The 26,659-nt window shown below is 42.1% G+C and overlaps 1 protein-coding gene across 2 annotated transcripts in view; it reads right to left on the reverse strand.

Annotated features, from left to right (window-relative positions):
* The window catches only part of LOC138965305 (uncharacterized), a 64,165-nt gene that overhangs the window by 14,480 nt on the left and 23,026 nt on the right, over nt 1-26,659 (reverse strand). For both annotated transcript variants that reach the window (XM_070337437.1, XM_070337436.1), the window contains exons 5-8: nt 8,419-8,775; nt 6,559-6,754; nt 641-780; nt 13-132 (exon numbers count right to left, since the gene is read on the reverse strand). In XM_070337437.1, the coding sequence (XP_070193538.1) occupies nt 13-132; nt 641-780; nt 6,559-6,754; nt 8,419-8,775 (813 nt within the window). The remainder of the gene's footprint in view (nt 1-12; nt 133-640; nt 781-6,558; nt 6,755-8,418; nt 8,776-26,659) is intronic.

Below are 26,659 nucleotides of genomic sequence, written 5' to 3' on the forward strand. Positions count from 1 at the left end.
GGCAGTTCTTACCTTTGGTCTCATTCCGCTTGCGTTGGTAAAAGATTAAAAGCGCCACGGCGAGGATGAAAGCGGCGCAGCCAGAGCAGATGCCCACGAGGTTGAACATAAAGTCCAGATTTTGGTCCTTTACTGCACAGTCATAGCAGCTTTTTGTCATCTTTCTCGTGTTATGCGCTCCACACACACACCGACGTTTCAAAGTAAGCTTAGTTTCCGCAAACACTCACACAAACGTTACAGCCGTGCTAAGTATAGTAGGGCCTACCCGATCATCTCGCCTTCTCAACGTTGTCTGTACAGAGTGTCATTTAAATACATACAAAAGAAACCGATAAAGTGTTTAGCACATGCACGTTCTAATATTCTAGCCCCAAATAGCGTCATTGCTTGCCAGTGTGGCTGAAATTTCAATTCAAGAAAACATTATTATTTGAATGTTGGACAAACAGACATTTTTCGACTTTCCGATTTCTCGGGAAGAAAGTGAAAACAATGTCTTGAACTTCAGTAAGCATCAACCATCACAGGCTCAACTAGGAAATGTACACTCACGCAATCAGCATTAACAATAAAAGAGCTTTAAAGTAAACCCATGTTCTCACTGTGAAGATTGCAGAAAAGATTGATTCCAACTTACCGACGACATCGATGGCGCGTTGACGTGCATATTTTTCTGCCGCTGGGTTTAAGCCCTTGTTGGTTGTGTAGCACAAGACGAAAAAGCGCGGTTTGAGTATAGCGCTAATCACGAAGTTCATCTCCGCTGTTACTTTCCACCTGTCAAGAAACAACAGAACGAGAGCGGTCAGAATGTGTAGGTGCATATAACAACAGAAAGAGAGCAGTCAGAATGTGGGGGTGCGAAGAAACAACAGACAGAGCACAGTCAGAATGTGGGGGTGCTAACAGCTAAGAAACAACAGAAAGAGCAGTCAGAATGTGGGGGTGTGAAGAAACAACAGACAGAGCACAGTCAGAATGTGGGGGTGCGAAGAAACAACAGAAAGAGCAGTCAGAATGTGGGGGTGCTAAGAAACAACAGACAGAGCACAGTCAGAGTGTGGGGGTGCGAAGAAACAACAGAAAGAGAGCAGTCAGAATGTGGGGGTGCGAAGAAACAACAGACAGAGCACAGTCAGAATGTGGGGGTGCGAAGAAACAACAGACAGAGCACAGTCAGAATGTGGGGGTGCTAACAGCTAAGAAACAACAGAAAGAGCACAGTCAGAGTGTGGGGGTGCTAAGAAACAACAGACAGAGCACAGTCAGAATGTGGGGGTGCGAAGAAACAACAGAAAGAGCAGTCAGAATGTGGGGGTGCTAAGAAACACTGAACAGAAAGAGCACAGTCAGAGTGTGGGGGTGCTAAGAAACAACAGACAGAGCACAGTCAGAGTGTGGGGGTGCTAAGAAACAACAGACAGAGCACAGTCAGAATGTGGGGGTGCTAAGAAACACTGAACAGAAAGAGCACAGTCAGAGTGTGGGGGTGCTAAGAAACAACAGACAGAGCACAGTCAGAATGTGGGGGTGCTAAGAAACACTGAACAGAAAGAGCACAGTCAGAGTGTGGGGGTGCTAAGAAACAACAGACAGAGCACAGTCAGAGTGTGGGGGTGCGAAAAAACAACAGAAAGAGCACAGTCAGAATGACTGTGATGATAAACCACATCCCAACAAGAAATTCTGGACATTCATCAAGTCCAAGCAAAACGAATACTCTGGCATCTCTGCGCTAAAGGAGTCTGGGAAACTGATCACAGATGACAAAGAGAAAGCAGAGCTGCTAAACCGCCAGTTCGAATCTGCCTTCAGCACCAAAGAAGAACTCAACGTAGAAGACTTTGAGCTCCGCTGCCCCATGCCCCCTCTCAGCCCACAACAACCACCCCTCGAAGACATCACCATCACGGCCCCAGGCGTTGAAAAACTCCTACGTAACTTGAACCCCAACAAAGCCAGTGGGCCAGACCAACTCAGCCCCCGCGTCCTGAAAGAGGTAGCGACGGAGCTTGCACCGGCGCTAACACTATTGTTCCAGGCCTCTCTCAAATCGGGAGTGGTACCAGCAGACTGGAAGCTAGCCCATGTAACGCCAGTGTTCAAGAAAGGGGAGCGTTACAGGCCGGAGAACTATCGACCAATCTCCCTCACATCTATCCCCTGCAAGCTCCTAGAGCACATCATTGTGAGCGCCATCCTCACCTACTGCGAACAACACCAAATACTCTGTCCTGAACAACACGGCTTCCGACGGGGAAGATCATGCGAGACCCAGCTGCTAGGGCTTGTCGACGAGGCCTCGTTCGCGCTTGAGCAAGGGCACCAGGTGGACCTTCTAGTGCTGGATTTCTCCCGCGCGTTTGACAAGGTCAGCCACAGTCTACTCGTGCATAAACTCCGTCAGTACGGCATAGGTGGGAAAGTTAACGCCTGGGTCGAGGATTTCCTCACCAACAGGAAGCAGTCCGTCGTCGTCAACGGGGCCATCTCAGAGCTAGCTCCAGTGGAAAGTGGCGTTCCTCAAGGGTCCGTGCTCGGGCCGACGCTATTTCTGCTGTACATAAACGATCTCCCGTCAGACCTGACCTCGACTGCGCGACTTTTCGCCGACGACACAGCGTGCCATGCTGACGTCAAGACAGCAGCGGACCAAGAAAACCTCCAAACAGACCTCGACAGACTGGCGTCCTGGGAACAGAAGTGGAAGATGGCATTCCATCCTGCCAAATGCACCACCGTACACATGACCCGACGCCGTACCACCCTACCATACGAGTACCAGCTCCACGGCCAGAAACTTCAGGAGGAGACCCAGGCCAAGTACCTCGGCGTCACCCTGACCAAAGACCTGAAGTGGAACACCCACATCGCCAACATCACCACCAAGGCGAACAGAGCACTTGGCTTTGCTAGACGCAACATCAAGCTCAGCAACAAGAAGGTCAAGGCGGCTGCATACAAGGCACTAGTACGACCCATCCTAGAGTATGCCAGCCCAGTATGGGACCCACACACCGCTGAAGACAGTGCCTCTCTCGAAAAGGTCCAAAGAAGAGCAGCCAGATGGGTGTCGCATCGCTTCCGCCAGACCTCCAGCGTCAACAACATGCTCGAAGACCTTGAGTGGCCTACGCTTGAGAGCAGACGGAGGCGAGCGAGACTAACAACCTTCTACAAAGTCCACCACGACCTTGTCGCAGTGAAGAGCAACCACGCACCAAAGCCAAGCCCACCCAAGTGCACGACCAGGCAGACCCACGCTCTGTCCTACGAAATCCCCCACTCTAGGACAGCCTACAGGCAGAAAACATTCTTCCCGCGCACCATTCCAGAGTGGAACCGCCTGCCTGTAGAAACTGCCACAGCGCCATCCCTGGCATCCTTTCAGGCCAGGCTGGCAACTCTCCACTGACCCATCATCCCCCCCTACCCCCAACCTCCCCCCCCCCTGAACTTCACCCCTGACCAAGCAATAGACCGGAACCACCATCACCCAAGCGTAGCAGATTCATCACCATGCTGATGTTGGCTACCTATCACTAAGAAGAAGAGATAAGTCGAACGCCTTACGCTAGCGTGAGAGGTAAGCGCTCTAACCTCCAGGGCTATCCGAACGCTGCTATGGAACACTGTGCTTGGGTCTAAAATCTCTCGCTGCGCTCGGCGATAGAGCGGTCACCCATGCTTTGTTTCAGTTAGAACTCCATCTACTAAAAAGCGATGTTTTTGAAGTGTTGCACCAGGTTTAAGCATCAGCATATCCACATTCACACGAAATTGGTGGTGAGTCGGTCAAGAAACGCTGGAGGTATAGGCAAAGGAAATGACGTGTGAGCGCTAAACCGTGTGAAACCTCGGTATTCGCGAAGCGATTGGCTAGAAATGGTAACCACAGATATGCCATAACAATGGTATATGTCATTCCAAATTTGAAGACAACGGGCCCATAAACACAGGAGTTATTAGCGGTCAAAAGTGTAACGGATAGACGGACCGACGGACGAACAGACTGACCGTCGGACGGACGGACAGACGGACGGAAACACGGACAGAGGCCTTACAATATTAATTTGATGTAACACGCACTGAACATAATTATAACAGGAAACAAGAAGAGCAAACGCTCGATCGAGTCACTTTCGCAGTTCTGAATATTATATGAGGCATCAGATGGACAGGAAGAAATTGCTATTCACAACACAATGAGTCACGTTCACATAAAATTTGAGCCCGGTCACTTTTATAGTTTCCGAGAAAAGCCCAACGTTAAGTTGTGTGTTGCCGAACAGAAAAGGCTAGTTATCTCCCTTGTTTTTCTGATAACGTTCGTAAAAGGCTACAGATGTAAATACTTTGATGTAAAGAATAATCCTACAAAGTTTCAATCACATCCGATGAACTTTGTCAAAGATATAAAATGTCTAATTTTTCCTTTGACGCTGACCTGTGACCTTGAAAAAGGTCAAAGGTCAACGAAACCATCGTTAAAGTGTAGAGGTCATTGGAGGTCACGACTAAACAAAATATGAGCCCGATCGCTTTGATATTTTCCGAGATACTTTGTCAAAGATATAAAATGTCTAATTTTTGAGTCACTTGAGAAAAAGTGACTCTATGTAATCGGTCAGTGTTAGTCTGTCCGGCCGTCCGTCCGGCCGGCCGGCCGTCCGGCCGGCCGGCCGTCCGTCCGTAGACACCACCTTAACGTTGGACTTTTCTCGGAAACTATCAAAGCGATCGGGCTCATATTTTGCTTAGTCGTGACCTCCAATGACCTCTACACTTTAACGATGGTTTCGTTGACCTTTGACCTTTTTCAAGGTCACAGGTCAGCGTCAAAGGAAAAATTAGACATTTTATATCTTTGACAGGAAACTATCAAAGCGATCGGGCTCATATTTTGTTTAGTCGTGACCTCCAATGACCTCTACACTTTAACGATGGTTTCGTTGACCTTTGACCTTTTTCAAGGTCACAGGTCAGCGTCAAAGGAAAAATTAGACATTTTATATCTTTGACAAAGTTCATCGGATGTGATTGAAACTTTGTAGGATTATTCTTTACATCAAAGTATTTACATCTGTAGCCTTTTACGAACGTTATCAGAAAAACAAGGGAGATAACTAGCCTTTTCTGTTCGGCAACACACAACTTAACGTTGGGCTTTTCTCGGAAACTATAAAAGTGACCGGGCTCAAATTTTATGTGAACTTGACTCATTGTGTTGTGAATAGCAATTTCTTCCTGTCCATCTGATGCCTCATATAATATTCAGAACTGCGAAAGTGACTCGATCGAGCGTTTGCTCTTCTTGTTCCTTTGACGCTGACCTGTGACCTTGAAAAAGGTCAAAGGTCAACGAAACCATCGTTAAAGTGTAGAGGTCATTGGAGGTCACGACTAAACAAAATATGAGCCCGATCGCTTTGATAGTTTCCGAGAAAAGTCCAACGTTAAGGTGGTGTCTACGGACGGCCGGCCGGCCGGCCGCACGGCCGGCCGGACGGCCGGCCGGACAGACTAACACTGACCGATTACATAGAGTCACTTTTTCTCAAGTGACTCAAAAAATCATTAGATTTAACCATATTTTTCATTTGCAACGAGTGTCATAATGTTTACCTTTCTTTGTACCAAAATTCAAAATGGGGTTAGGGTTACGTTTTGTAAACTTGTGCAAAAATGTAACGATCGATTTTTATTCTTTTTTGATATCTTATTGTGTAGACCCAGGTTAAACCTGGTTTGTTTTATGTCAACTTTTCTGGAAAATTTAATGGTTCTATTAGCAAATATATTCAGTTGAAGTGAGCAGCTGCTCTAATTTTAGCACGTAAAACGTCATGTACATTAACAAAGAATGGTAACACTTATTCATAACAAAAACCATGATTTTAATGTGCACAAAGTCGGTATTTACGCCACACGCAAAAACAAGTAGTTGGGATTTAATCGGTTAGATACCATATCCAATAGCCTACACTGATTTACAACAACAAAAACGCGAAAAGTCAACATATTCAGGAGGCTGTATCTTAACAACGCTACGATCGATTTCTCTGGTTTTAACACATTTGTTTTATCAGACTTTAAACATACATCAGGCAAAAAATTAGCGATTTTTAATGGTTGTTTAATCGGTGTCGGATGTCTTTAAACTAATAGATTGTGACTGAAAAACATGTGAGCATATTTGCCCTCTCAGACTCAATGACCTTTTTTTCAAATTTAAGTAAACTACCCTTTGTTTTTTACTTGAAGATATTTTCACCTTGGGTAGGAATGTTGTCATGTTTGGGGAAATGTCAGCACAGATTTGAGTTAGTAAAAGCACTATGAACATGATTTTTACGGCAAATTGAGTCTGATTTGTCTGTGTGTGACGCTGGAATTACCTTATAGCTTTTGGGCAATATGACATTTTTGTTGGTCCATTATATCCCGTTAACCCTTTAAGTCGGGGAAGCGAATGGTCTTGGGGGGGGGGGGGGGGGGGCAGTTACTGAAACCAGTTCATTTTACTCACACAAACGCCAGCATCCAACCACTGACCTTGCTGGTTCTTTGTTTGGGTTCAGGCGTTCAAATTTGGGTTCCTTCGCAGTGACATCAACCTTCGGGTTGGTTCTGAAATCCACCTCGAAATCTTTAGTCGACGGAAAGATGGCCTCATCTGTGGTGCACTGGAATGTGGCGGTCTGCAACATCTCCGTCTCTTCGGGGCCTGAGATGACTGGGTCACTCATCTCTGCAACGATGACACACCTTCTTCATTTATCGCTGGCATCACAGCCGATTGTTTGTTTGTGTCGCGCTCAATTCACAGAATTGCCGAATTCGCGGAATCAGCAACATGTTTGCCCATTTCGCGGAATCGGCAACACTCTGGCCATTTGGCGAAATAGGCAGCGTTTTGCCGAAAATGTGTAAAGGCTTCTAAAATTTGCCCATTCCGCAAAATCAGCAGCCAGTCCGTAGCTTTTTTTGTGTAACCAAACATTGCGTTTGCACTGCTAGCTCCCTATTATGGTTTACATATAGTCTGTGTCAACCGTAACCCCGAAAATGCATGAAAAACTTGTATCGATTATTGCGATATATATCTCAGGATCTATTCTGGCATCTAGCTGTCTACATGCGGTGGTACCCGAGGCATTTGAAAACTTCAAACCCCAAGTATAGAAGCCTTGACACAGTTTGGGCAAAACGCTGCCCATTTCGCGAATTGGGAACGACATGTATATATCTGGTCTTAAAAACGTTTGTGCTGGTAGTTTGCCGCAGGATTGTCGGAAGAGTGTTCCAGAGACTGCTACCTGAATACACTAAACCAGATTTGAATAGGTCAATCCTAGGCAGAGGAGTGTTCAATCTCATCAATTGGCGTGAATTTTTCAACGTGAATTTGGAAAATATGGTTTGAGGTACACAGCCTTGAATAATGTTATGCATAAGGGTACCTTTATTATAACCTAGCCTTGCCTTCAGAGGAAGAATGCCTAAGTTTATGTAGTCAAACTCAGATAGGTTTTTTTTACTACTTTAAGCGCTCGTTTATGTAATCTAATAAGTGGTTTGAATGAATTTTCACTTGCCGAGTCCCACAAGGTAGACGCGTAATCAATAACAGATTGAATAAGAATATTTTCCTGGCTTCCAAATTCAAAAAGTGCTTGATTCTAGATAATAAATAAACTTTCTTGGACACGAGTTTAGAAAGTTGTTCGATGTGGTGTGACCAAGACAGGTTGTTAATATCAATGGTCACTCCCAAAACTTTATGGTCGACTTTTTCAACAAGTTTATCATTAACCGTTAGATCGTGAACTATTGAGGTTATGTTCTGGCGTTTTTGTCTAGTTGTTATTATCATGCTTTTTGTTTTTTGCGGGTTAAGGGACATGTGATTTAGCTCAGTCCATTCACTCAACTGGTTTAAACTTTCTTGCAGTGATTCTGATAAACGACTTAAATTGGTGTTACTACTACTATAGAATGTATGGTTGTGTCATCTGCAAAAAGTTCACACAAATTCTCAATGTGAAGGGGAAGGTCATTTATGTATATTCCTCCGAAAACGGCGTATGGCTGCCTAAATGGCGGGGTAAAAAACGGTCATACACGTAAAATTCCACTCGTGCAAAAAACACGAGTGTACGTGGGAGTTTCAGCCCACGAACGCAGAAGAAGAAGAAGAATTTATGTATATAGAGAAGAGGAGAGGGCCTAAAACTGACCCTTGTGGTACGCCATATCGTATATACATCCTGCTTACTTGATGCTGAGGCGTTTGCGTGTACACAGAGAGAGAGAGAGAGAGAGAGAGAGAGAGAGAGAGAGAGAGAGAGAGAGAGAGAGAGAGAGAGAGAGAGAGAGAGAGAGAGAGAGAGAGAGAGAGAGAGAGAGACTCACTGAAGTAGAAAAGTGTGATAGAGCCCTTTGTGTTTTTCGTGAGGGCACCATTTTCATCAAGGAAATCGCAGTCGAGGGTCTGGAGGTGGAGTGACGGAGTCATCGTGAGAGGGAAGGTGACTTTGCCGGTAACGCCTCGGGGTGTTAGTTCTATTGCTTTGTAGAAGTCTATCTTGGAAGGCAGGCCGGTCTTTTCGCCAGCAAGTGTCACATCGAGCGAACTCAGCGTGTCACGTGTCCTGCCCTCGCACGTCACTTGGTTGTCCTTGTCGGGTACAGGCGGCCATGGGTCCATCGTGACGTACGCTTTGTCCCATTTCTTGGTCAAGGCCAGCTCGTGAGGGTTCGTGCCGTTCACTGGACAAAATGCGAAGTGTCGTGAAAACAATGAACCATCTGGACACCAGTGCCCCGTAATAGGCGAAGGTAAAAGTCAGGGTGCGCAGACGTTACGGATACGAAGCAAGCATGTAAAATGAGTAAACTACGACCCACGACGGGGGGGGGGGGGGGAGTAGAGAGCGCAGTACATGTTTTGAGTATGGTAAGGGTTTAGAAAAAGAAAATAAGAAATCATAGATTAAACAAACAAAATCCTTGTGGGCTTTGCTGAGGGATTCGAACCCGACCTTACCGGACAAGCAGTCCGGAGCGAAACCAGCTGCACTAATGGGGCAGTCACACGCTGCGATTTTCCTAAGATTTACACTGTCACACGGGCGACTGAGTCTTAGAAAAGAGCTACAACAAAGCTACGACTCTGTCTTATGAGATTCCCTCGTAGCTTTGAGCGATAAAACTTGCGATAAAGCGATGTTTGAACATTAGCGTCTGCTCTCGCGCAGCGCGTTTACCGTGTTCACTGTAATACGTTACTTCCGCTCGCGTGGAGTTATCGTTCGTCAATCGTTCACCGTGTGACGGGTCAATGGTCTACGATTTGATCTGTGATCGGCTCCCGATCGGATCCCGGGAATACATCTCACGATTGAATCGCCCGTGTGACGCCAACTTAACGGGGCTAACTATATTTTGGGTAAAAAAAAGTAAGTTAATGATTTACGAGATACTCGTGAGTTCTACAGCATTGAGGGAGCGTAACCGACTCGTCGGTTTTTGAGTGGCTCCGTTACTGCTTGTGTGCTGTAGCGCAGCTCTATCAATCTTATTTTTCGAGGTGAGTTAAAGGCCCACTCCGCCTCCCGTAAACGATCAGTTTCTGACCACAAACACTGCCAGGCTTTTACATACAGTACGGACACCCGGCCCTTACGTTTGAGTGACACTTACCGGCAGGAAACACCAGAGATGCTCTCAATAGAGAGCGAGCATTTTTCAGAGAATTTCTTTTCGTGTGGACGTATTGGTCCGTTCTGGGAGACTCGTTATGGCGCTATACCTAACTTTTAAAATCTAGAGAATAAATTGACACCTTGTCAAACCAAAATTGTTAAAGCACAAAAGAATTCTTTCATAATTAAAACAAAGTCATTGCAATTCGAAGTTTTGAAAGTAGGGAGCCCGGATGTAGGTCAAGCGAGGTGGTTGATGGAGTTTACTGGTACATGGTGCGTGTAAGATGCAGATCTTTTCATTAGATGACGGGGAAGTAAGATACCGAAAACCATGCAACTTTCCCCTTTTTGCGATGCTAGTCGACAGAGACTGATGTTGAACGTGCGTGGTAGTTTTAGTATTTCGCGCATGAAAAACGTACTACCGCGACAGGGTTACTATCACATCACATGAGCTGCATCTTACCATTGCCCTAGCAGACGGTGTTTCTGAAAGTCGCTAGTTTCTTTGAAGTCAACCGCCAGTCCGTTTGTCGCACCATCAATCATTTGTTGTATTTAAAGTAAGTACACATAAGGCGCCATTTTGGAAAGTTTTCCGACGATTTGGAACTTAAAAAGTTCAAGGGACATTCGTAATTTAGAAACACATGCAGTGATTCGCTCAAAACTGCTCCGAAACTATAATAGACCTTTTTCGTATAACCTTTGCCCCCAGCGTTTCGACCAATCAGATTTTAGGGCACGGCAGCCTCTCTCTGATAACCGGAAATAGGGGGCAATAGGTGCCTGGCCTCCTCGCGCAGTGGTACACGCACGCAAGTAAACAAGAATTAAAAAAAAAAAAAAAAATAGACCGCCCATGCCGGGAATTGAACCCGGGTCACTTGGATTTAAAAAAAAAAAAAAAAAAAATAAAAATAATTATTTTACACAATTAAAAAAATTATTAGAGTGAAATAAAACATTAAAACGTTCATAATAAACAATAGTAAACAAGAATTAAAAAAAAATATATATATAGACCGCCCATGCCGGGAATCGATCCCGGATCACTTTGGCCATAGGCGGACGTGATTCGCACCAGCTAGCTGGCTGTTCCATTAGCTGCACGGCAGTTGTACTCCCACCGCCAAACCTCCCCCCCCCCCCCCCCCCCCCCGTTAAGAGTCGTTTTTGTGGAATATTTCGCATTTAGGTCCCAGGTAACATTATGAAGTTTTAATACGATCAATCGGACCTATTATCAAGTTAGTGTATCAACTTTTGAACGAACTGCGCCCAGTAGTTTCCCAGCAATAAGTTGTTAAGTCGAGACGAACAGACAGACAGACAGACAGACAGACAGACAGACACACAATTAAAGTCTGCAGGACCCTAGTACTGCGTACTCGGAGATTAAAGTCTGCAGGACCCTAGTACTGCGTACTCGGGGATTAAAGTCAATAGTACTAGCGTACTCGGGGATAAATGTTGTGGTTTACCTTATGTTTCATTTGAATGAATGTTGCTTCGTGACCACTAGACTGAGCTCTGAACACGTTCTCTCGTGACTTCGTAGCGACTCAGTCATTGGGTGAATGATAATTATACAAATAAACTAGGCTTACGGTAGGAAGGTGAAGTTTAATTGTAATTATCATGAGCCTAATGACAGGAGCGGAGAAGTTACGTCCCTCCCGAGTCAGTGGTTCATGGATTCATTAGACTGACCCTCCCTTTAAAGCAAGTCTAGTGGACTCTCACTGCTCTGAAAATTGGCGTCAGTCTCTGGCTTTTGCGCGCGCGATTGGTTTGTGGATAACGGTTTTGTCGAGGGGGTGGGTGGGGGGGGGGGGGGGTCGGTAGCTCGACAGGTGGTAGATCACTAGACTAATGATCTTAGTGAACACTTGCATGCTGTGGACGAGGTATAGTCCTATTAAAGAATGCGTATTTCTTTTAGTATTCGTACGTGAACAACGTCTTGCTTATTTCATGTTCATTGTTTTATGATCCCATTGCTTGGAAATTCGGGTCGCTTCCTCCCAATGAAAGCTTGCAGCAACAAGAGTGGCGCTACCGAGATGTGCGCATATTAAGGTGTAATCATTTAACTGCACTAATGGCAGAATGACCAAGGTCCGGTTTACGTGTTACTGTGGTGACCCGGGGGTGGGACATGGATACCGTTTTTTAGTCTGCTCATACCCTTGACCCTTGTCCGTCCACCGGCCTAATGAATTGTGCATTATAGATGACGGTAGGCTAAGAACTTTAAAATGAAGCGCTGTAGAGTGGAGTTTTACACCGTCATTGATGAAAACAAGGGTTTTTATATGTGACGTGATCAAACCGTCATAAAAAAGTTATGCAGAGGCTGCCAACGGTATAACTCTTGGTGAATTTTGAGACAGGCTATCTAAATGTGTTGCAACAAAAAAACTTTCTGTAACCATTTTCTTTGGGTCTAAGCATAATTCTGGACAGGCTCCCCACGCTGTATTATTCACGACTTTCCGACCTTGACATTGTAGTGGGGATCAAGTGGGCGTCGGCATCATTGTCCAATCAGAAATTGAGATGCGCTTCCGCTTCCGGTCCCGCCCAGTCGGAAGTTTATGTTCAACTGAAGAAATGGCGCAAAACAGTTTGCGCGGAAAAAGGTGATGAAAAAAAGAACACAACCTGGTTTGATAACCAAATGATTGCGACCTTACATTCTAGCATCGTTTAATGTGGAACAACGACACATCTGATAAACAAATAGCCAGTTGTTACCAACATGAGAAACTAGGGTTTAGAATCGAAGCGGTAAGCCCGGACGCTGTTTGTACACGTAAACAAACACTGTACATAGTTTCTTTGACGTAAATCCGGAGAAGCTATCGAAGTAGGTGACATGTCGTTTGACTCCGAGTGTGCCAGCACCGGCCCTCTACCCGCCAAACCCCCACTAGGCAGGGAAAGTGGTTCGACCTTGCATGACTGCAGGGCAAGTTCGATTTTGCTAGCTAAAATTGCTGCTAGTGCTGCCGTGTCTAAATCTGGAACTTTTTCAATTGGATTTTTTTTTCTCTATTATACTGGAATGAGTGGGTGCTTTTCTAGATCTAAGCATCGACCGAATTAGATAAAGATGTTCCTTGCATTGCATTCTCCTAAATCTGTTATTCTAACCAGTTTGTTTAAGAATATAATTGTTCGTTTTTTGTTTGTTTATAGTTGATAAGCTTACAATATTTTTTTCTTTTTTAAGTAAGTGGTTTCACACGTATAACATGAGACCCACATGCACTAGACAATGGAAGTTGAGGTCCTCGTTCAATACACAAATGCCAGTAGGCTATTTCAGACTCCTTTTGGAGGAATGTGTGGGGTTTGGGTGTTGAACTTGAAGTGGTAGATTGTTTGCACAGGTATGAATGTTCGAACGTGCACACATGTATGCAGGCATTTGTTTGTCAAGCAGGAACATGCAACATTTTTTGACCGTATGTGAGTGCGTGTGTAATAAAACCAACGACAAACAATACATAAAGCTCCAGCTCTGCTTCTTCACCAGTCACAGACGCATTGCGTTGTTCAGCTTTCCAGAAATATATTAACTGTCAGAACCCGCTTCATGAATATTTTATTTCAGGAAAAAGTCAATCGAATCTACACAAAAAAAGGTTATTGCGTTGTTCTGTCTTAGAGACTGTATCACATGATATTGAGCTACTAGAAGAAACATGTCTGTGGCATAGTTTGACCCAACAGATAGAGAAGTCAACAAAGGTATTCTGCCGTCAGCAGTTTTATTGCTGTTTTGAATTTGATCTTGCAAAGCATTTTTTTGTTGTTGCTTAAATAATGAATTTGTCTGTTTAGTAAACATTCTTTCATTTTGAATATTACATAATTTTCCAACACACAAAGAAATCGTAATTGAATATTTTACGCAAAATTGAATAATCCGCAAACACTTTTGTATGAACAAATATTATTTTAAGAAAATATGAGTGTGAGGATGGACGTATTTTGAGTGAAGTAGCAGAAATTCTTTTTAAGTTCTTTAGCTACATGCACACGTTCTGTTAATTACGTGCTTAGCAGGGAGATCCAGATTAATAATACTGCTGTGACAGGTTGTGGTTTCCGTACATACTTTGAATACAGGAAATAAAAAAATAAAAAAACACACAGTTAAAAAAAAAATTTGCACATAGGATTAAAATATTAAAGTGTACAGAATAAAAGCAACATATGTACAAAAACAAATCTCGTGGTTCTCTTGTCAAACCCACTGCAGTAAGCACAGAATAGGAGAGAAGATTTTGGAGAAGGTGGCTTAACCTACTGAAGTAAATGATCAAGAGGATTCTAAGCATCCAGTGCTAAAGCTCTCAAATCACAAGACAAACACACTTGTTGTGGCTATCCCAACTGTTGATTTAAAAAAAGACACACCCACAAATTGTAAACATCTATTACAAAATTATATATATTGTATGGATCTGTCTTTGTAAAATATACTGTACAGAAAATTTTAAATAATCTGCACAAATCTCGTGGTTCTCTTGTCAAGTAGTAGGCACAGAAAAAAAACCTGTGTTCTGTCTTGTAAATTATACTTCACTAAATGTGTACAGTATTCTAAGAAAAGAAAAATTCTTGCTTTTTATCATATCAATTGCCTCCCTTGAATTTTATTTGTAAAATAATTCTGAGAAAAAAAGCTTTCTACTTAAAAGCAGTGCAATCAAGAAAATGGGTACAACCTGTGTGTATACCTTTATTCCTTATTCTTTTTATTTAATTGAGGATGTCACTACGCAGTTTTACTGATTTAAAAAAAATTCGCATCAAATTATCTCCCTTGAACAAACACTTCTTTTTACAATTTGTTTACACGAAGAGGTAGTTTTAAGGGTATATATACAAGAAAACAATATTGCAACCTTAGATGTATTTACATTTGGACTAATTCCATTAAAAAAAAAAATTCAAACTATAAGTGATAAATCAAAATAAAACAGATTTGGGGGCTGTGCACAAGCTAATATCCCGCAGTGGGGCACTGCGGTTATGAAATTAAAGGCCCCTCCTGTTTTTGGAACCGCAGGAGCTTTCTAGTTTGCTGTTAGGTAGATTTTTGGTTCCTCTTTCCTGTAATGCTCTCTTTTTCTTCATGAATTCTTTTCTTTTTTCTGCCTTCTTGCTCATTCACCTGTATTTTTTCCAAAAATCTCTTCTCTTGCCGCTTGTCTCGCGATTCATGTATAGTTTAATCTGTTAGTGTTCTGATGTAAGTCCAGCAGTAGATAGGTTAAGCCTATTTTAACATACTGGAAACTGGTAATCTTCCAGTAGGTATTAATTTAGTTTTACTAAAGCCTGCTGGGACACAAGTAATGGGTTAGTGCATTTGTAAACAGGAATCGCTTGACAAGTGGCCCCCTTCATCCCCCCCTTCCTCGTCCTGATATGGCTCTGCGTAGTCGGCTGGACGTTAAGCAACAAATAAACAAACAAACAAACAAACAAGCTAATAGGATTAAACACGAAAGTCGTACCCAAGAATCGTCAAATACTTTTGCTAACAGCTATACTTAAACATAAGAAAATATGATCTGCATCTCTTGTTATGAAGATGATGGCACTGGTCCACCGAAGTGCATGCCATAATTATATGCTTTACTGTGCGCTCTCCCTCTCAATGGTCTTTCTCTGGCTGACTCGATTCTGAGGAGATAAAAGAAAACGCATTCAGTACAAGCTGTAAAAAATAACAACAAAACTAGTATTACTTAAAGTAGCTGCTGGTTTCTGAGTATTTGATTGAAGGCCCAATCCGACTTGTAAGAAGTTTGCCCGACTGTCGCAGATTTGGTCAGGTACAAACTGCAATATTCTAAGGCTGTGAGTGTGAGAATACATCGGCGCCACTTTTTAAAAACTTTCTTTTTGTGTGTGTGTGCATGTTTTAGTGCCAAAAATGAATAGGCCGAGTGCTCTCTCTGCAAAACTCGTGTGAAGCTTCAGAGCTCTATCAATGGTTTTAAAGAAAAAACATACTTTTCCATTTTTGACGTTCTTGTTCCCTTCTCTGTGAAATGTACTGTCCGTATGTTACCGGATTTTGTTAATGTCCGTGAAAACCTCAACTATTCATTGCTGAGTGTCTAGTGATGGCTATCCCCCTCAACGACCTAGCACTGCTGAATCCTGATTCTTCCCATTGTTTGATTCTGTAATGAAATTGTGTAGTTATGTGAGCTTCTTCTTTGGGGGGTGGGGGGGGGGGGGGGTATTAAAGTAAACCATCAGATCACAAAGTAAGACTTCATTGTAATGTGCAGATATTTGTTCAGGTGCCCACCATTTTCTATGTGAAAACATGTTGCTAACTAACATGAACCCAACAATAAAACGTGATGTAGGTGAGTAGCCCATCTAGAAAAAAGAACCTGTTCTAATTCGGAATTAGAACAGGTTCTTTTTTTTAGATGGGCTACTCACCTACATCACGTTTCATGGTTGGGTTCATGTTAGTTAGCAACATGTTTTCAAATTCTCATCAGGCAATCACGGCTGACACTAAACACAGAACAGGTGGGAAAGACATAATTCAATTTACTCACCTTCCTTGCATTGTGAGACTGGCCATATGAATCTGCTGAAGTAGTTCCTGCACATATTTAATCAAATATTCATCTTAATAACGTGTTAATATCGCTTGTTCTAGCAAATCAGACTTGACAGTTTTCTCAAGGCTTGCACAATTTAAGAGCTTGCCTGTCCCCAATCATTACAATAAGAAACAACATCTAGTATTCAAGTATTTTCAGGGTATGAAGGTTTTAATATGATGTCGGTTCTTCTGGGGGCACGGAGAAACACCTTACACAAAGTAGAACATACACAACAAATTCCAAACAATTGAGGTCACACCATAGTTTTACTCACAAACAAACAACAGCAATACAATAAACAGTCTGCAAACGCCTACATGTTGTCGACACTAGGTGTACAGAAACAAAGAAGCACATGAAGACGGGCTTTGTCAAGTAGGCCATTATAGCGAATGAGCAACAGCTAGCTAGCTGATGATCCAGACCACCAAATTGACAAGATTTCCCCTTATTCAGTTTGTGATTGTAGTCATAATTATTGACGATGCATGACTTCAATTTTTCTAAGTAAAAAATCAATTTTAAATGATTCAAAAGGTATGAGAAATAATCCTTACTTTTTTGTAATAACCCTCACCACCAATTGTTTTATTTCATTTCCATTTTAACAGATTTAGCACTTCTCCGAAAGCCAGAAACACACTTTAAATCCCCCTCCCCTCGAGCAAACCAATTAAATAACTAATTAAGGAAAGAAAAAACAAGAAGGGCAAAGCCCATACGACTCACATGCTTGACCTTGACATGACCTTGACCTTCAGGGTCAAGGTCAAATAACTAAACCTAGCAATGACATCATACACTAAGAACTGCTTTACACATTTTTCCTACCAAAATACATGTGACCTTGACCCAAGGTCAAGGTCATCCAAGGTCATGCAACACAAAGCTGTTAATTCAAGACATAGGAAGTACAATGGTGCGTATTGGCTCTTTCTACTGTGACGGGAATGCCGTCAACACGATAAAGTTTGCAATAGCAAAGGCAATCCAGAATGGAATCTGGATTGTCATTGCAAAAGGCCAGCTTTTCCCCGTATGTCATAATGCATGAGAATGATGTAGTTAGGATTTCCGTAAGGAGTAAGTTGTAGTTTCGATATGGGCGATGGCCGCCATGTTGTTTTATCAGCAAGTTAGATGCTGGGAATAAGACGAAAAGTTAACAAACCTGTTATTGTAGCGTTGGTTGAATAGTTGAACATTTTAAGCAGTAGGAGAAGTTATAATAAATATGTTCCCGGGTCATTAGAGCCCGTTTTAATGCTCGGTAGGAGACACGATCGGCTTAGCGACCGACGAAAGTTTGTGTTCTATCGAACAACGGTCTGACGACCGGAGCAGACGAAATGTTGATCTAATGGGCGATTGAAGCTCTTTTGAATAGAATAAAATTGTAGAGCAAGCAAGTGTGTTGAAATGTTAATGAAACGATGTCTGCGGACATCGTAATTGTGGGTAAAGTAGGGATAATGAGGGATTATATTTTACTGCGGATGAGTCCGCGAGAGAGTCGGCCATTGTTGCTAATTTAGCCAATGCGAAACATCAGAACATTATTTTAGAGTTGCTAGGAAAGAAGGGGTATAAAAGACCGGAGCGAAGAAAGGACGTTAGGTTTTGCAGGATAAATTTGACAGAGTAGGGTAAATTTGCTAGCAGTAAAGAATCTTGAGATTCTCTTTCATTCAAATAGGCAGAGTAGGAGTACGATTAGTTTCAAAGGACGATCATCACCACTCGGGCCAGTCGAATTGTCTGGTTCCGAGCGATCCAAAAGTTAGGTTAGGAGAAAAATCATCGTAGACAGATAGAAACTAAACCAAATCGGACCGGGTAGGTCCGACAAACTTAGGTAGTTAGGCGACAGTAAACCTAGTGGAAGTACATGTGCGTTGGTTAAACCCATTGCAGTCGGGTTCGGACATCGTCTTGTACATTCCTAAATAGGAGTAGCATTTTGAGAATAGGGACTAAAAATATCGTTGACGAGATAAGGGCCGAGGCCTGGGTCTCCCAAGGATCAAAAATAGCAGTAGGAAGTCTCAGACTATCCCTTTAATAAACCTTTAGCCTGGTGAGGAAAGAACTGTTCTTCCGTTTGCAGCCAGGAAAAATAAGTAGCATCCCTATCGAAATTCTAGATATCCAACTTTAGCTAGTTAGGGAATAAAGATATCCTGTGTGGATCAAAGATTAGTTAGTTAGGCGTCAGACTGCAGAACCTCATCTTAGATAGATTCGGGGGTTGGGAGAGTAGGTATTTTAGATGACATATTACTTGAACGAAAGCGTGTGCCTGTAAGGTGAATTTTGTAGCATGTAATTTGTATTTGACTTACCATTTTATGCTGGTCGTTTGACCGTTTTGATAAATAAACCTGCTCGAAATATTACAACCCATGTGTGGACTCCCTTCATGTTTGATCGGTGTTCAAGTTGATTGAGTTCCTGTTCAGTTTATAGAATTAATTGTTGACCAGTCAAGCCGGAATCTTAGGAAAAGCGAAGAGATAGCAATAGACTAGGGTTAGATTTGCATTGCACTAGGAGATAGGGAAAAACACAACGCGAGGTAACATCATAAAAGAAAAATAACATCAACTGCATGCACTAGTCTGCAACGCTGGGCAGAGAGAAACATATAGTCTAGGCAAATTTATCTCTCTCTGTTCCTCTTTACAACTTTTACTAGTTCTCGCCGGCAATTAGCTTAGAAACAACAACATAGTAAGCTGTAGAATTAGGAGAACTGCCACACTACCATGAGATATGGTCACTTTTAGTGGTTCACTACCGGTATACCTTATTTTGGTCACATTTCATAAGGGTCAAAGTGACCTTGACCTTGATCATATGTGACCAAATGTGTCTCATGATGAAAGCATAACATGTGCCCCACATAATTTTTAAGTTTCAAACAGTTATCTTCCATAGTTCAGGGTCAAGGTCACTTCAAAATATGTATACAATCCAACTTTGAAGAGCTCCTGTGACCTTGACCTTGAAGCAAGGTAAACCAAACTGGTATCAAAAGATGGGGCTTACTTTGCCCTATATATCATATATAGGTGAGGTATTGAATCTCAAAAACTTCAGAGAAAATGGGAACAAGAAGAGCAAACGCTCGATCGAGTCACTTTCGCAGTTCTGAATATTATATGAGGCATCAGATGGACAGGAAGAAATTGCTATTCACAACACAATGAGTCACGTTCACATAAAATTTGAGCCCGGTCACTTTTATAGTTTCCGAGAAAAGCCCAACGTTAAGTTGTGTGTTGCCGAACAGAAAAGGCTAGTTATCTCCCTTGTTTTTCTAATAACGTTCGTAAAAGGCTACAGATGTAAATACTTTGATGTAAAGAATAATCCTACAAAGTTTCAATCACATCCGATGAACTTTGTCAAAGATATAAAATGTCTAATTTTTCCTTTGACGCTGACCTGTGACCTTGAAAAAGGTCAAAGGTCAACGAAACCATCGTTAAAGTGTAGAGGTCATTGGAGGTCACGACTAAACAAAATATGAGCCCGATCGCTTTGATAGTTTCCGAGAAAAGTCCAACGTTAAGGTGGTGTCTACGGACGGCCGGCCAGACTAACACTGACCGATTACATAGAGTCACTTTTTTTCAAGTGACTCAAAAATGGGAAAAATAGCTGTTTTTTAGACAACATTTATGGCTCCTGCGACCTTGACCTTGAAGCAAGGTCAAGATGCTATGTATGTTTTTTGGGGCCTTGTCATCATACACCATCTTGCCAAATTTGGTACTGATAGACTGAATAGTGTCCAAGAAATATCCAACGTTAAAGTTTTCCGGACGGCCGGCCGGACGGACGGACGGACGGGGGGGACGGACGGACGGACGGACGACTCGGGTGAGTACATAGACTCACTTTTGCTTCGCATGTGAGTCAAAAACCTTACATCATAAAAAATCAGAACCACCAAAACCACCCCCCACCCATCCAATAAAACCTGAATACAAAAAACACTTCAAAATAAACAAGAAGGGCAAAGCCCATACGACTCACATGCTTGACCTTGACCTTTACATGACCTTGACCTTCAGGGTCAAGGTCAAATAACTAAACCTAGCAATGACATCATACACTAAGAACTGCTTTACACATTTTTCCTACCAAAATACATGTGACCTTGACCTTGGGTCAAGGTCCTCCAAGGTCATGCAACACAAAGCTGTTAATTCAAGACATAGGAAGTACAATGGTGCTTATTGGCTCTTTCTACCATGAGATATGGTCACTTTTAGTGGTTCACTACCGGTATACCTTATTTTGGTCACATTTCATAAGGGTCAAAGTGACCTTGACCTTGATCATATGTGACCAAATGTGTCTCATGATGAAAGCATAACATGTGCCCCACATAATTTTTAAGTTTCAAACAGTTATCTTCGATAGTTCAGGGTCAAGGTCACTTCAAAATATGTATACAATCCAACTTTGAAGAGCTCCTGTGACCTTGACCTTGAAGCAAGGTAAACCAAACTGGTATCAAAAGATGGGGCTTACTTTGCCCTATATATCATATATAGGTGAGGTATTCAATCTCAAAAACTTCAGAGAAAATGGGAAAAATGTGAAAAATAGCTGTTTTTTAGGCAACATTTATGCGACCTTGACCTTGAAGCAAGGTCAAGATGCTATGTATGTTTTTTGGGGCCTTGTCATCATACACCATCTTGCCAAATTTGGTACTGATAGACTGAATAGTGTCCAAGAAATATCCAACGTTAAAGTTTTCCGGACGGACGGACGGACGGACGTCCGGACGTCCGGACGGACGGACGACTCGGGTGAGTACATAGACTCACTTTTGCTTCGCATGTGAGTCAAAAATGAAAACATTTAATTCCACTTAATCAAAAATATAAAAGTTGTAATGCTTTATTTTCATTATCTCTTTACACACACAAAAATTGCTGTGCAAATCTTTTTAAAAACATCAATGCCTGAGACACCAGTAACCTGTTTTAGTGTTTATGTTGTTGACCTTGTAGCTTTTCAGTTTAAGCGGCTGTTCAAAAAAATGTTTCTCTGGAATCTGCACTAAAGTCAATGATAACCACGAATAATACCGTGGGAAAAATATGACATCACCAAGACCAAAAAAATAACACCAACCGACACTCCTCACCCTTATTTCACCCACTATGCCAACCCAAAGACTGAAAAATAATAATCAAATACAGAATGAACAAAAATGCTTGATTTCATTTCTTCAATGATAAGTTGAAAATCTTCATTCTTCATAATAATGTTATTGGCATAATGTGTAATTGCCACAATTTACAGAGTTTTATGAAAAAACAAGAAGGGCAAAGCCCATACGACTCACATGCTTGACCTTGACCTTTACATGACCTTCAGGGTCAAGGTCAAATAACTAAACCTAGCAATGACATCATACAGTAAGAACTGCTTTACACATTTTTCCTACCGAAATACATGTGACCTTGACCCAAGGTCAAGGTCATCCAAGGTCATGCAACACAAAGCTGTTAATTCAAGACATAGGAAGTACAATGGTGCTTATTGGCTCTTTCTACCATGAGATACGGTCACTTTTAGTGGTTCACTACCTTATTTTGGTCACATTTCATAAGGGTCAAAGTGACCTTGACCTTGATCATATGTGACCAAATGTGTCTCATGATGAAAGCATAACATGTGCCCCACAAAATTTTTAAGTTTGAAACAGTTATCTTCCATAGTTCAGGGTCAAGGTCACTTCAAAATATGTATACAATCCAACTTTGAAGAGCTCCTGTGACCTTGACCTTGACTCAAGGTAAACCAAACTGGTATCAAAAGATGGGGCTTATTTTGCCTTATATATCATATATAGGTGAGGTATTGAATCTCAAAAACTTCAGAGAAAATGGGAAAAATGGGAAAAATAGCTGTTTTTTAGACAACATTTATGGCCCCTGCGACCTTGACCTTGAAGCAAGGTCAAGATGCTATGTATGTTTTTTGGGGCCTTGTCATCATACACCATCTTGCCAAATTTGGTACTGATAGACTGAATAGTGTCCAAGAAATATCCAACGTTAAAGTTTTCCGGACGGCCGGACGGACGGACGTCCAGACGGACGGACGACTCGGGTGAGTACACAGACTCACTTTTGCTTCGCATGTGAGTCAATGATGCAATAAAAATCAAAGTGAAAACATTTGTTTATATACTGATACCTTATTTACCTTGTGGCTTGTGTGCCCCAGGTTTAGGAGCTGCTCAAACGTCCATTGCTCCTCAGTCTGCAAGAAAATAAGCGATGGCTTGAAGGAGAATGGAAAACAATCCTTTGTCAGCACCCTGTGTATGGGTGTGTTAGATAAATAGGCGGGAGGGGGGGGGGGGTGGGGGGGGTGTGCAATAGCTACCACGCCTAATGCAGTCTGCAAAACAAGTGCAACACTTCTACAGAGCTTTTATGATACAAAGCTTCAAATAAGAAACACATTACAATCAAATGAAAGCTGAGCCTGTCATTGCAAAATAAGAAGGAATATACAACAATCCAGTGGCATGTAAAATACTGTTCCTTCAGAAAGATGGCTCTGACAGCAGAAACAATTTAACTTGAAGTTTGAGTCAAAAATTATTTATCTACATTAGCGAACGTACTTGCAGTAATAGCCTACCCCTCACACATGAAATATTCACAGACTGAATAACAGTTTGTTCCCAATGTTGCTTCCGTGTATCGGTTAGATCCATCTCGGTTAGATCCATCTGCAGAGTACGGATTGTCATCCGTTTAAAAAGGAAAAACAATCAGAACTTGTCATCAGTGATCAACCTACCTTGCAAGAGTGGGGTGAAACACTCACTTCCTGCCAACATGTCTGCAGAAAAAAGGAAACAATGCCAATGGAAGCTTAACATGATTCTTTTGTTCAATATGTGTACACGTGCTTCCTTTCTGGGGTGAAAGTGTAAAATATATCGATGGATTGATGGAACAATATAGCCTCAAGTTCACCGCACCAAAAAATACTTATCAATCAACATTGTCATCACTCGATCAGCTATTCCATCTCTTTCATATGTGTGTGTGTGATGGTGTGAGCGTGTGTGTGTTTGTGTACGTGTGTGTGTGTGTTTGTGAACAAGCGTTGAAAAACGTATGTTTACCTTGCTCTAGATCTACCGATTTTCGTAGGCGGAGACTTCTCTGCCGTGACAGCGGCTTCGTTTCCCTGGCAGAATTCAACATCTTGTACAGATCTGCCGGTGATTTTCATTTCCTCCGCTTCGTGAGTCACTTGATCCACAGATTTAACGAACATTGAATGTTCTTTTAGTTCTTGTGACGGAAGTAAAATCAAGGAATTAAGTGGGCATTCCTGAGTCCTCTGCTGGCTTCATGTCCACAAAGTAAATCGCACAAACTTGCAGGGTTTGGGGGGTAGTTTATTACTTTGAAGAAGAGCTAGTCCTCGCTGCCCGTTCAGCATTCTTCGCGCGAGTTCCAAACAACTCGAAGAGCAGACATGTAACATGTGGGATTTTGGCAAGCGGAAATGACGTAGATCTAATGTCATTCAAGGGTGGGAATGTCAAGGCCAGTTTTTGACTGGTTGGCTCACGTAAGTGTAGCCTATGCGATCGTAACTTTGTCTGTCTGTGCGTGCGTGCGTATGTGCGTGCGTGCGTGCGTGCGTGTGTATGTCTGTGGTAGAAACTCTAACATTTGAAGACGTCACATTACATTGACGTCACATTATGACGTAAGAGGGTTAGACGTCACGCGAAGAAAGTACTGAAAGTCTCGGTCATTATTATTTTGAGCGGGCCGAGACTAGTTGGCAATCGTGTCCCTGTAAGTAGGCTACATGCAGACAGACAGATCTAGATCTAGTGTCTCGCTTTCTTGCACAGTTTCACCTATGCTCTTTCTGTGTGTATGTGTGTGTGTGTGTGTGTGTGTGTGTGTGTGTGTGTGTGTGTGTGTGTGTGTGTGTGTGTGTGTGTGACGGAGTGATTGAGTTTGTGTTACTGTTTGTCGATTTCTTACGTGAGCCTTGATGGCTTCGCCTCTTGTTTTGAACTGAAGTTGGGCTCCGAATGGAAATAAACACTTCCTCCAGCTGCGCGACCCATTGATAACAACAGTTGGAACTGGTAGGAAGATGAACAGGTCTTGCGAACTGGCTACACACTGTTACGGTTAAAGTTTAAGTTCAAAGTAAACACTCAACTGAGGTTGCAGGTAATGGCGGACTTGACTTCCTTCTTAACCAAATATCACTCTTCTGACAAAAACACGCAAGTTCTATGTTAAACCGGAAAATACGTAAACCGGATAAGGAAGCGCATCAAAACCAAAAAGGCAGCCCCCATGAAATCCGAAAGGTCAAGCAAACAAGTCGTGAATATGAAGGGAAGCAATCGATTGAAAACGGGCGTCCATAGGGACAATGAGGAGCAAAGAGAACTTCAAGTGTTAGATGATCATATGCACTTGTGATTTGTGGGATATAGTCCAGGCATCTTAGCCACTTTAGTGAAGGGAACGTTGAAGTGACATTGACTAGGTTTAAAATGTCCCTTATCAGAAAGTTCAACCTCAGTCCTTTGATGTTTATTAAACACATTTTCATATAAAGTTAGCGCTTCATATGGAAAAGTGGCTTTGAAATTGACCCTAATCCTTCTTTGGGCTCTGTAAATGTCGTTTGGGGCTATGGTTGTAAAACGGTATCTACTGGTCACCCCAATGTATAAACTGAAAACTCTTTCTGCACCAGAACACGCAGAAAGGATTGTATCTGCCTGATGTCTGATGCTTTTCAAAATCCCCAACCACTAACACCTTCAAAACGGACATTAACTGACACTGTTGTTTTTCCCTATATAATCCTTACTATTTTTCCGAGACGTCGTCGTGTTGTGTATTTAGCTTGCCACAACCTCATACATGGTCCTAAAAGTTAAAGTTGAAGAAAATACTAAAGATAAATGAACAAGCTGACGCAGTGTCATTCGCACCGTGAATCCCCCCATGGGAACATACTAAAGTCTGGTTCCAAATAGGCTCAATTTCCTTCTATTTCTTTGTATTTCTGCATCGTAGGGGTAGGGGTGTTCAAACCAAAGGCACCTTTAAACCAAAATTCAAATCACACATCTTACAATACTAAGACACTCAGCAGTGAAAGGGTGTCTGCTGGTAAAAAATTCCAAACAATCCTAAAAGTACTTCACTACTAAACGTGCTTTTAAAAAGAGCCGTTATTTTTCCCTCTATAATCAGTATTGTGTTTTCTGCGAACATGTAGTCTATTTAGATGGTTGTCATGTGCACATGAGTTGCTAAAGCGTTTTCAGTTGGGCATATGTCGAAAAGCAAAGAATTAGCCCTTTGAAAACCATCAGAACTGTCACACAAAAATAACATTTACCTATCTCACCAACTGACCAAACATAGGGCTTTTCCTTATGTATTATGTATTGTCGTGTTTTTTTGTAGCATACTTGTGAAAACAGCCACCACTGTTGTAAATGATACTTTAAAGAGCATTATTTCATTTTTACAGTTGAAGGACAACCTGGACTGCCGTATATTACAGCTGTTTTACAATCAGCCAAAATTGTCTTAACAAACGTATGTTAAGAACAACTCCCATAGTGAAATTGAAGGAAAACAAAGTGAAAATCCCCCTGCCATAGAGGAGCTAAAGAATCAACAATAAACGACTGCATGGATAGCTTGATGCACGAATGCATTGCGGACATGTTTGTCTCCAACCAAGAGAAAGTTCCAAAAAATCCCTTTTGTGCTTCTTATTATACAGTGACGTCAAAGACAGCCTTTTCTGCTGTTCATACATTCAGGGGTTATGGTTACACTAAACGACGTAGTTGTAGCCATACTGCCATCCAGATTTATTTTTTCCTTGCGAGCAGTCACAGGGTGTTTGTGCTGTCTGCCAACCGTTTTTTTATTTTTATTTTTTTATTTTTTTTTTATTCTCTAATAATATCATGCATGACCATATGTACAATATATAATAATTATAAGCAGGAGTGACAGTTTTCATCAATAATGGAAAAACCCAAAAGACAAAGGATGAGAAGAGTTCAGTAATAACATCTCTGCTCAAAAACCAAGATTCAGCTTCAATGTGGAGATGGAGGTTTATCGCCACAACAAGAAGATACAAAGTCTACAGAAGTAAAAAAAAATCTTCCAACCTGTGTAAATAAGCATGTAAACCACCACAGATTTTTTTAATTTTAAGTTTTTTGTT

This window comes from Littorina saxatilis, linkage group LG4, assembly GCF_037325665.1.
Source record: "Littorina saxatilis isolate snail1 linkage group LG4, US_GU_Lsax_2.0, whole genome shotgun sequence".
NCBI classification, from domain to species: Eukaryota; Metazoa; Mollusca; class Gastropoda; order Littorinimorpha; family Littorinidae; genus Littorina; species Littorina saxatilis.